The sequence below is a fragment of the Hyposmocoma kahamanoa genome, unplaced genomic scaffold (genome assembly GCF_003589595.1).
Source record: "Hyposmocoma kahamanoa isolate Upper Pololo Valley unplaced genomic scaffold, ASM358959v1 239, whole genome shotgun sequence".
NCBI lineage: Eukaryota > Metazoa > Arthropoda > Insecta > Lepidoptera > Cosmopterigidae > Hyposmocoma > Hyposmocoma kahamanoa.
Genome location: NW_020653756.1, coordinates 1,086,708 through 1,099,466, shown reverse-complemented (window position 1 = coordinate 1,099,466; position 12,759 = coordinate 1,086,708). Strand labels below are relative to the sequence as shown.

General features: G+C 36.4%; 1 protein-coding gene across 1 annotated transcript; it reads right to left on the bottom strand.

The window, feature by feature from the left end:
• Window positions 1-9,204: 9,204 nt before the first annotated feature.
• LOC113228741 lies at window positions 9,205-11,118 on the bottom strand. The gene is made up of 2 exons (XM_026462106.1): window positions 10,833-11,118; window positions 9,205-9,550 (listed from the first exon to the last, which is right to left on the bottom strand). Exons 1-2 carry the CDS (start codon window positions 10,951-10,953, stop codon window positions 9,243-9,245), a joined length of 429 nt encoding a protein of 142 aa, XP_026317891.1. The 5' UTR covers window positions 10,954-11,118; the 3' UTR covers window positions 9,205-9,242.
• Window positions 11,119-12,759: the final 1,641 nt, after the last annotated feature.

Below are 12,759 nucleotides of genomic sequence, written 5' to 3'. Positions count from 1 at the left end.
CCCAAGTCAACCTATTTAAACGCAGTGACATGTAAAGTAAGTTGTAATGTCATCGCAGTACTATCTAATTTTGCTTGCTTCGCTGTCAGTCGAACAAACGAAGACTAAAGCGTGAATGAGGCTCTGTATACGATTCTAACGCCCTATAAGTTCGAACACTTTTTAGCGCGGACCCGACGTCCATATAATTGTAAGTCAATGACGCTACGGCGAAAAAGTCGATAAAAACCAAAAACATAGATCTGCAACAAGCACTTGGAAAAATTCGTGATGTCCGTTGGTTCGCTCCGTGGCTTAGATGCCTTAGCGTCTGCCATGGTTTGCTAAAAAACGCAGGTTCGAATCCAACCGGATCGAAGGAATTTCTTCTGAGTGTGCGATCTTTCTATTAAAAATTATAACAAACTAATGGAGTAATTTATTCACAAATAAATTAATATCATGGTGAAACATTGTAACATTCAATAAATATTTAAAAATTAAAACTTTCCCAAAAATTCCCTAAATTTACACAACTCTTGGCCAACCGACAGTGGGCACAGGATCAACGATAACTGAAAGCCTGAATAAGTTATAAAAGTTAATTAACGGACTGAAATCCCCAGACGGGCAACTGTTAATGAGAAGTTTGACGCCAGCTTAAGCTGTATTTAACTATTGTTCCTGTTTCAAGCCAGAGAAACTGAAAATTTTAACTAGTTATAAAATGGCCAAAACTTGAATTGTTAGGGAAATACTTCATTTTGTTATTTCATTATATATTAATTTGTTTCATTAATTTTACGTCACAATTATTGTTACTTATTTATTTTTATTATTTTCCCTACTTAATCGTTACTTATGTCAATGTAATCTATTTTTTTTTTTTAATATTAAGTGACGGAACGTACAAATCGTGCGCCTGATGGTACGCTGCACGCTTATCCGCAACAGTTGCAGTGCCACTCAGAGCTTTTAATCGCAAAAGTCTTAGAGCCACGCCACTGTATCCGTCACCCAGAGACATGTTAAGTTGGCAAGTCCCATGTGCTTGTAATTTCACCAGCACCCTTTACCCTTCGAAACCGGAACACAGTAATGCTGATATTACTGCTTGGCAGAAATAGATAAAATGGCAGTACTACCCTGGACGAATTTTTTTACAAAGAGCTCTATCGCTACTAAAAAGAAAATTTAGCGCCGGAACATGTATAAATGTGTTTAATACTCAATTATTACCTAAAATTTACACATTTATTATACACATTTTTAACCGACTTCGAAAAAGGAGGGGTTCTGTATTCGACTGTATATTTTTTTTGTGTGTATGTTACGCGATATCCGGTATTTGTGAACCGATTTTCATAATTCTTTTTTTGTTGGAAAAAGGGTGCCTCCATAGTGGGCCCATTTCATTTTGAAGAAAATCATCCACCTCGAAGGGTGGCTGATCACGCATGAACATTCATTTTTATAAATAGCGCCTAAATTTTACTTAAGGAGCAATTATTTTAATGGTTGGTTTTACTATTCTCCGATTTAAGGCGTTTTTACTCTCTCAATATACTTTGAGTATCGAGAACCGATTTTTATTATCTCCAGTGTCAAGCCCTGTATAGCGGCGAACTAGGGGATATTTCAATAAAACTTGGCAACGTAATTCCACGTACTTTTTATGTCGGTTTTTTTAATACTCTGTACTGATTTATTAAGTAAATGGATTTGCTTTTAACCACTACCTGGCCCTACAGCAAAAATAAGGTCTTCATTCGTTATGCCCCTGGTTTCGTTTGGACTCGTTTTGTTTTGCAAGCGACTCAAATAAATTCTATATCAATATTTGTTCAGTTTGCGATACGGACTACCGCGCTGGGTAAACGGTGATGCAATACATATTTTACCGCTATGTACAACCCGGAAGACATGTGTCAGGGCCACGTTTGGTGTGGATCAGCGAGAGAGTTGCGTACTCTACTTTAAAAAATTGGGGATAAATAATCTACCATCGATGTACTACATGTACACCATGAGGCCTGGGTTTTTGTGAAACTAAAACTAGGCAACTTTAATTTAGCCAAAACTAGATATCCTAAAAATACAAGAAATATATAAGTACTTTTATTATAAAAAAAACTTGAAGTTTGTACAACAATAATAGAATTTTATTGAAAACTGTTAACGGAAAGTGGTGTCCCCTAATTTGCTACTCTTAGAGGTGAAATATTTTTATTTAATGGGACCAATATTCAGATACCCTCTTTCCAACAAAATGAACTACGGCCCAAAAAACGCCCCTTTACAATAGAACGTTATTTGTATTAGCGACCAGATTATTTAATAAATTACCAGATGCTGTAAAAAAATTAAATTATTGACAGCTTAAAATGAAATTGCATAATTTATTAGTTACCGTATACTACGGTAAATTTAAGTAATGTTTGTTCTATTTTTTATTTCCTATTTTTATAACTTAAAATTAAATTGTAATTGTTTTTTATGCTATTATATAAAATTTTACTTTAAATGCATGCTATATCAAAAGTGAAATAAGAAATGTGTAATATTCGCATACCAAGTTTTTGTGAAATGTACGGTCTTATATATGTAATTAGATTACTAAGTACTGTTAACAACTAAAGTGTGGTTTTATTAATTTATGTATGTATGATACAATTAAGAATTAATTGTTGGTTGTCAAAAAGCTGGTATTGATAGGACGATAAAAGAATGCGTAAAGTAAAATGTGAATTATTAATGTAGAATGTAAGTTTATTTTCAATGTTGGTGATTATAGTTAGACATTTTTGTTTAAATTGTTATTTATAACGGTTGATTATTAATCATAAAAAAGAAACTAGTTTTTATAAGCACAATTATTTTGACATTGGTAAATAGTTATTTTGACTTTAGTATCCTTTAAAAATTATTTTTAAGTTGTATTATATTTTAAGTAATCAGTGCGACAAAAGATAAACAAATTATAAAAATAATTGTGACAACCCTTTGTGAAAAAGTGTAACAAACCTTTTTAGGCTAATTATATATACCTAAGAAAATTTTATTATGTTTGAAAATCACTTTTGTGTCTACCAGTATATTTAATTAAAACTTGCTTTGAATTACTTTTATCCTAACTAACCTGAATCGGGTTCAAACAAAACGGGGGCAAAAGACACCGGGGGTATAATGAACGGACCTGACGGAACGAACTTGCCCAGGAAATGCCTATTCAGTCGCACCTTAAAGATAGAATAGAATAGAATATGTTTATTTGGCATCACAAACACAAAGAAAAACAAAATTCCTAACGTATTAACATCTTTAAGAAAAGAACAAGTGACTTATGCATTAACAAAAACATGCGTTGATAACGTTATGCCATGCCTGAAAACATTGAGAGTCATTACAGATGGTCCCACAGTAGGATAAGCCTGTCCTGTGGCGACCCTTTTACTGTTTCAATTTATTAATTCCGACATTGCATAGCGTTACTCGTTACGTTACGATTATACTTTACAAATAATAAGAAATGAAACTATTTTTCCGGATTTAAATCGCGCATATTTGATTTTTCAAACAAACCGACGTTTCGGGCCCTTTACAGGTCCCATGGTCACGGTTGACTGAGGTGGTACAGTCTTCAACCAGTTATGTCTAATATTAATGCAAACCACCCTATTTTTCACTTTTTCACGTTTGCATTAATATTAGACATAACTGGTTGAAGACTGTACCACCTCAGTCAACCGTGACCATGGGACGGTTTGTTTGAAAAAACAAATATACGCGATTAAAACCGGAAAAATAGTTTCATTTCCTATGTGTAACAATCGCGAAAACCTAAGAACTCGATAAATAATAAGAACTTATATATCTATTAAATCCGACATAAGAATTTATATAGTTATATAAGAATAGATTGTATTAAGTAAAATAGCATGAATTTGAAACAATTGTGATAAACATATTATTACAAAAAGAAATATTTATATTTGATAATAATAATTACCAACTTCTAAGGTGCTTCACGTGAATGAAAATGTAATCATGTTCACAACTGGAACCTCACACCAATAGCCGCCCCAACAGGCAGTTACTCCAACTTGACAACTCCTGTCAAAACAATGAATGGCGCCAACTAAAACCACAACCAACTCACATAACGACTCTTAGGAAGCTTTCTGTAAGTTCATAGTTCCAAGACTGGATATGTGACCTAATAATCCAGCAAATATTGTTGCTACCGGTCGCGTTATTACCTTAAATACGCGATTCCTAAGTAAAGAAGGATATTCCAGAGAAGTAAGAACTTTCACGTGCATATTAAGGGCAGCTTTTAGAATATACAGTTTCCGCACACCTAGGACCTTCACGTCTTCAAATAACGAGACTGGGGTAACGATAGGGCTTGCGCAACATCACCTTTAGCACACTTCTTTGGGCTCTCTCCAAGTTGATCATATAGCAAGATGCAGAGCCTCTCCACACCAAGATGCAATAGCTTAAGATAGATTGACGCAGTGCAAGGTAAACTGCTGTTAACAGGCGCAAATCAGCTGCTAGAAGATATTCGGGTAGTATGAGCTCGGAAACATAGTCAAAGGCAGGGAATTCCATTTCTGGACATTGTGTATAATAAAAGATGACGAAAAGCGCTTAGTACGCCTGAAGGAAATATTGACCAACTAGGGATTATATCCCGCCGTACGTCTGGTCAACGGTAAAAGGGGCGGGCGAAATGAAAGTATATTATGAAGAAAATCGACACTTTGCGCCGATGGGCTAAACTATGAAGTTTATAGTCATGGTTATCGTCGCCAATAAGTCTCCTGGCTTGGCGTTCCAGCGAATCAAGAGCCTTTACTTATATTTTAATGAAAATTTGTTTCTAGTGCTCTTTTCAGTGACGGACTGTAGGAGAACAATAACTAGAATCACGTATTCTCATTCTCCTTACATGCTCTCAAAGACCCTTTTAACATGCCTGGGTTACAAATACGCTACTTTCTTTGAATTTTTTTTCTTTTTCAATTATTTCCTATTGCTTGTAACTAAACTTTATGTGTGTTGTTTTTCGTGTCAAATAAATCCGATTTTTATATGTAATAAACAGCGACACCTTCGTTAGCAAAACGTTTGCAAGAGACTCGAATTCGATTCCAACAAGAAACAGACTTCTATACAGGTATAGTGGGCAATGCCATAAGATATATCGAAATGCAACTACTACTGCAACTCATTCTGCAGGGAAAAATCCTCGACCTGGGCCACAGGACTTCAAAATCTTGCAGAGTGGTTCAACGTAAGTACCACAGAACTGTTCCGAGCCGCAACTTCACGGACTCAAACTGCCACAATGATAACCGATCTCCGCGCTCAGGTAGGAGATGGCACCCTAAGAAGAAGAAAATGTTTCGGTGTTAATATGAAGATGTTTATTATCATTTTGACACTCACTATAAGTATTTAGTTCACAATACAAAAGATTATAATCGAAAACGTGCCGGCAGAACAATTGCGCGCGCTATATTTTCGATAATCCGATTTTTAGCGGCGGTTCGCGACGCGAGCCGAATCTTCTTCTTTTCTAGATGGGTTACAATACGAGGAAGAGGCAAACTGGGAGATTTCCCACGTTACAGTTATACAATATAAATTTGCCGTTTCAAAAACTGACATTTTGTTAAGTTTAACCTGTGGCTGACAGTACTACTGAGGTCTTCCAATCTCTTGTCCCGTGCGCAGAAAAATATTGCAAGAGCGCTTGCACACTACGTCCGGTTCGTGTCAGTTCCGAATCCTACAAAGGACGGTCCTAAATGTCACAGGGATCATTTTATCTCCAGGTGTACAAGCGATGTTCGTATTTTCCTCGGATTCGTATCGGTCTTAGTGCACAAGCGACATGCGAAGTGGGTCCGAGTTTTCTAGATTTATATAGTCTTGGATTCCCCAACGTATCTGGTTGAATACAAAACGGTTCTTTAGCAGATCGTCCATCTGGTGTTCTTCTTAAGCCTTGTTAAGGTACAGTTTACGGCCGTTATTTTGTGCGCAGCCGCAGTAATGCAATTAGCCTTTGATATGTGGTTACTACTACGTGCTCGGGTCTGCAATATCGTGTTGCTAGAGCTCAGAGATGTGCAGTGGATTAAAACCCCGTCCAGGTTTTAACCGGATATTTCCCAAAGCGCCGGGTTTTAATTAATAAATACTTGTTACAAATTTCGATGTAAAAAAATCTTTTTAGATGAAAAAGAGTCAAATCCTCCCAATACCTACCTTGGAATGCTATGGATTCTCACTACTTAGGACACACAATTGCGATTCGACTTTTACGAAAATCGATTCAAGTGTCACGAACGAAAACAATCTAACGATTTTTTTTATATCGATCTATTTCAATGCTGCAAGCGAGCCAATTCAATAGAAAAGCAAATTTAATACGCTAAATCGGAATAAATATTTTGTAACAACACATATAATTGTAACTTGTGTACAACAAATATATACTAGTAAATACTTTTTGCCTTCCATCTTGGGCATTCATGGGTATTAATCCGATTTAAACCCGGCATTAAACCCAGGCGCTTGTCCATCTCTACTAGAGCTAACATAGTTTACCAACATTATGTTTATGGTGCAGGAGCAACATAAATACAAGAGATAAGAAAGATATTTCTTATAAACCTAAAAGATATGGTTTCCTAGCTTCAACTAACGATATCATTACCCCGTTCATGGAAAGCAACGGCGTTCGCCGTGAAATTACATGCCAGAATATAAGGAATAATACGGGGAACCCCGTTTCGCGATGTGTTCCCTGTTGCCGCATCTACTGAAAATCGTCATAGCATATGCAGTGAGACGACATCCAGCTTAGTGGATGATGGATTCCGTAAAAGCACAGCATATACACCTTATCCGCTCACGCGATGCGCTTCTCCTACCGCAAAATGGCGGCTATTTGGTTTCGCAAATTAGAAAAGCATTCAGTTTAAATACAAGTTTTTATAAATAAAAATTATTATTATGCATTGCTAAATAAATGCCCTCCGCACTACCAACAAAAACATCTCAAATAAAATGCAGTAATACACCGCAAATCCTGCACTTAAAAAGCACTAATTAAATTTTTGGTGTACTTGGATAAATATGATAATGTTCCGTTTGAGTGGTTCTAACGTTTACCATGAAATTACTCCTTAAAGTATAGTTTATAAACATTTATATTCAGGGTAAACCTAAAAAACGCTACTTACGGTATGTTTTATAACTTCGATATCCGATAAATCGGTATAAAATCATCACCGGCACCTCTAGGTGTGGTATGCGTCTACGGCTGCATTTATCGCGTGAGCGGTTATGGCTTATCGCTCGATTATTTATTGTTATTGTTATTTCCTTCCTGTTTGTGTTATTTATCTAACTGCTACGTTTTCTCCCCTTTTTTGTTTCGATTTTTCATGTATATATTTTCGTAATTGTTAAATGTATATGTGTTGTGTTGTTTGTTTTTGGAATAAAAATATTTATTTATTTCGTTCTTTCGCTGTATGGACCTCAAAAACCAACTACGGGCTTTACAGTGCTTTCTGTGTAATTGCCTCCTACTGTTTCTCCATCGAGAAGTATAAACAACGTACCGACGAAATTCAATTATTTACACGCACGAAATTGTGGACGTTAGTTACATCTAGAGCAGTAGAGCTCCTTGTGAAAGACTTCGTCAGACGAAGTACTGCCACCTTAACTATTTGCGGTTCTGAAGAGTAAACATGCTGGTAAAATTACAGGCACATGGGACTTGTCAACTTATAGCACAGGGTGATGGGCGCAGTGGCAATGCCGATCAGATCTTTAAGATTTAAAGCTCTCAGTGGCACTGCAACTATTACGGACAGGCGTGTCGCTTACCACCAAACACATAACTTGTTCGTCCCATCCATTGACTTACAATTATATGGACGTCGGGTCCGCGCTAAAAAGTGTCCGAACTTATAAGGATTTAAAATCGTATACAGAGCGTCATTCACGCTTTAGTCTTCGTTTGTTTCTTCTGACAGCGAAGCAAGCAAAATTAGACAGTACTGCGATGACATTACAATTTCAATTCAACGTTTTAGCTTTTTCATATTCCTTTACATGTCACTACGTTTAAATAGGTTGACTTGGGACATTTTTTCGTGGTTTTTGTATTAGACCCGTCGTCCATTTATTTGTAAGTCAATGGTCCCATCATTAGGGATCATAAAAAAAAATTAACACAGTATGGTGGGCACTGATGTATTTGTATGAGGTGATATAAGTACATTCAGTGCTATTAAATTTTCTAACCGCAAACGTCTTCTTGCATATCCGCTGGGAATACCAGATTTTTTTATAAAAAAAAAGCACGCATTAAACCTCTATTTCCATAGTTATGATAAGGTCAACAATGGAGCATGCACACCTAAATAATGCCTATTCAATCTCGCCTTGAAAAAGCCCAGTTATAGCGTTCAGTAATAATCTAGTAAAAATTAAATTAATTACTAACATAGGGTCATAAAGATTCGATAATATTTAGTTTTAACTATGAAATTTTTAATAATGCACACCCCTGAAAACCCTGAGTCGCGGGTGCCATGGACACACACATAGACAACCACAAATTACACCCAAAATCACGATAGAAATAAATGTAGACCATACAAATATTTCTCCCCGCCCGGGAACCGAATCTGGGACCTCTGCGTGGCAGTCCGGCAGGGTAACCATTCGGCCACGGAGGCAGTTAAATCAAATGAAATGATAACAGATGGCGTGATCGTCCAATTCAAACGAGAAAGCGTTTTGTTCCAGATTATCCTAAATAAGGTAAAAGTTTTTGTTTAGAAATTTTGACCCGCGTACTTATTCTCAACCAGACCAGAGTCGAGTTTCGGTGCCCGCCTTCCTAGACCCGGTAATTAATTTAATAATAGGGATTAAAAGCCTTCAGTTCCCCACCCCATGCTAACCGATAAAACAAATATTTTATCTGTAATACAGTTTCGCTATACAATGATTATTATTTAGTTTTGTGGAATATAATAACACTGAACAATAAAAAGGCCGGGTATAAAAGAAATCTCTATACATGGGACTTGTTAACATGCCTCTATTTTACTCTGATGGGCCCTGCAACTGTGGCCCCGTCACTTGCTACACCTCACAAATGATATCAAAACACAATTCCTAGATACAAGTAAATCATTTATTAAATAACTTAAACATAAACCCTAGTGATTCTTATTAAACAACCAATTATTAAAGGACCCCCCAATATCATTTAACGCTGGCAACCCAAATTCATGTCCAGGGTGGTGTTGTTTATGCTCGGTTTCAGGGGGTCCGTAACTATACGGAATAGTATTATATTCCGCCGGTGGTCCGTAGACGTGAGGCGGTGTCTCTGGGCGCTGGTTCAAGAAGTGTTTTAGGAAGATACCAGCAAAAGCGAAGAGCTTTTGAAACATTGCCATGAATAACATCACTGAGACCACTTTGAAGATCGCCACTTTTGAAATCACGAAGAATAGAATCATCGCTGCAAAAAAAACCATCATTATAAATGATTACTTGAAAATTCAAGTTGTCAGTAGAAAGAAGTAAGAACGATAAGTAAAAGTTTGTTACTTATCGTTCTTTACAAAAAAAATCAGAAATACTGTACAAACTCCTGTAATATAAAATGTCTCTACTAAATTTAACTTTAGAAAATAACGTAACGCTGAATAAAAAAGCTATATTATACAAGGTCATTCATAAACTTTATTATCGACGCCGGTAAGCGATCTTGTCGTATCTTGAAAAATAGGACTTTATACCGGGGACGAAAAACTATTTAAAAAAATTATTTCTCTTGATGCAGCAGGATGTTTAAAATGATACTTTAAAATTGACTTTCTACCTGATGTACCATAATTATTAGCCGACGTAAAAAAAGAGGAGGTTCTCAATTCGTCTGTATGTTTCTTTTTTTTGTATGTTACACGATAACTCCGCCATTTGTGAACCAATTTTGATGATTCTTTAATTTTTTAACCGGAGGTTAGGTTATTTTCAATTCCATAATAATAAAAATGTAATATAACAAACTCAAAACGTAGTACAGTCGGATTTTTAAATAAAGATAATATACTGTACTGGGTTGCTAAGTTTTGATGAAAAAAAAAAATAGAAATAGAGTTGTCTGAAAAGATCGATTTCACTGACCCTAATAGGGTTTTTTTATGATACTAAATGACGGGGCGAATAAATCATGCGACTGACGAGAGAGCTTTAAATCTCTAAGATCTGAGGGGCACTACCATTGCGCCCGTCACCCTGAGACACAAGTTGAAAAATCCCATGTGCCTGTAACTTCACCAGCACCCGTACCCTTCAAAACCGAAACGCAGTATTGCTCATATTACTGTTTGGCGGCAGAAATACGTAAGGTGGTAGTACTTGCCTTGACGAACTCTTTCACAAGGAGCTCTACTGCAACTCATGTCATATAATATATTAGAAAACATTGCATACTTTGCTCTGATTCCAAGGTAAGCAACTAAAGCACTTTGTGTTATGGATATCGGAAAACACCCAAATCCGAGACAATATAAAAAAGTTAGTTTTTACATTGACCCGGCTGGGGATCGAACCCTGAACCTCAGAGATGATGACACCATGAAAACCAGTGTGTAATATTATTTATTAAATGAATAGTTTAAAATTTGTAACGTTTCTTTTTTAAACGAATTTTATATATAAAATTAACATGGCAACGTTATACATTAGTAACTGTCGCTTTGTTATCTCTAATTAAAAATCCGACCATCATTACTTACCCCATAATCGAGCGGAATTTTTCTTCTTTTTAGCCCTAGCATCCTCTACCAGCACTTCGTTATCAGCGCAGTAACAGCACACTGTCAGCGCGAGAATAAGCGTTAAAACTTTAAGCGTCATAACGTTGTAACCTAATAACGATAACGTTAATTAGCACTTTCCGAGCGCGGAACTTTTTAAACGTAGAACCCAAAGGAAAAGTTATAACGAACTTTAATAAATTCTTATATTTTCAGCCAGTGTTCTTTTTTAAAAATATATATATAAGGCACCAGACCGCTCGGTTTGGGTTCTCACTAATAAATAAACTTAGTTTTCACAGTGTCTCGCGTAAATTCGTTTCCCGAAGAAAGTTGTCCTTTGTTTCAGAATTCTTATACAAATTTGTGTGGCGTTTTCTTTCTGTGACTAATGTGCGTAAGGAAACGTTCATAGGCCCCTTTGTGTTACCGTCGCGTGTCGTGCGTTTCTACAAATTGTACAGATTTTGAAAAATTTCACTCGCGCCAAGAAAGAAAGTACTTTGCATTGCAAATGAGACACATTGTTTAAGCACGTACGAGCCTTACACTGTTTCATTTTGAGATTTACACGCAATGTTGCTTCCGTTAAATATGACTTTTCGATAACGTCTTACTTTGTTTTTTCTCGGTATTGATGCACCGTGCTTTTTTTGGAGCTAATACGAATAATGTTGTCACTGGCGTACACAGGTCTTCTCTGCAGAGTGTGCTTCGAAATGCAGGTTTCTTCGTTATCAAAAGGTAATACAATTAAAAAAAGATTTGAGCCTGGGTTGACCTACTCTCAAACAGAGGATCGTGGGTTCGAATCCGGGCTTTTACCTGTGAGTTTTTCGGAATTTATGTACGAAATTTTGTGTTTTTCGGTGAATGAAAACAAAGGTGCACACATTCGCAAAGCAATTTTATGATATCTGTGAAGTTTCCAAACCACGTTCCGAACTACAACCCAACCTCTATCATTGTGAGAAGAGGCCTGTGGCCTGCAGTGGGACTCTTTACAGAACTATTATTACTATTTTACGATATCGGGACAAACTAGTCGTGCGCCTGGTGGTAAGCGACACTTGCACCCATTGACTTACAATTATATGGACGTCGGGTCCGCTCTAAAAAGTGTCCGAACTTATAAGGATTTAAAATCGTATACAGAGCGTCATTCACGCTTTAGTCTTCGTTTGTTTCTTCTGACAGCGAAGCAAGCATAATTAGACAGTACTGCGATGACATTACAATTTAAATTCAACGTTTTAGCTTTTTCAAATTCCTTTGCATGTCACTACGTTTAAATAGGTTGACTTGGGACATTTTTTTCGTGGTTTTTGTATTAGACCCGTCGTCCATTTATTTGTAAGTCAATGCTTGCACCCAAAACATTTGCAGGGCACTCTGAGCTTTAAATCGCAAAGACCCGAGAGGTACTACCTACCCTTACCTCCGTCAGCCTGAGACATAAAATAGACAAGTCACATGTGCCTTTGATTTCACGTGCACCCTTTCACCTTACTACTGATATTACTGCTTGGCAGCAGAAATAGATATGGCAGCAGTAATTCCCTAGACGAACACTTTTACAAGCTCTATTGTTATTAATTACTACATTCGCAAATATACGTAATATGGATATCAACTCAAATATCTTTATTTCGTAGGTTATCAAATTACACTTGACATCGACACTTCAAAACAAAAGTCCGTAGTAGATCAATTTCGCCTGAGAAAAATGTTTTTTTTTTTCTTTTGTATTATCACAAACATTCAATACACACGTACATGCGTTCGTAACATCTATGTAATCACAGATTTTATAACAAGCTTTTCAAGTTTTTTGCGTTTTTTCTGATAAATTTTGAACAATTTCTGGAATTTTGCTCTACAAATGACGACCTAACTTTATCAAGTC

Coding starts and splice junctions, on each gene's coding strand:
- LOC113228741 (XM_026462106.1), bottom strand. CDS start 10,953: ATGACGCTTAAAGTTTTAACGCTTATTCTCGCGCTGACAGTGTGCTGT. Junction 9,551..10,832: donor AAATTCCGCTCGATTATGGG/GTAAGTAATGAT, acceptor TTTTTTTTGCAG/CGATGATTCTATTCTTCGTG.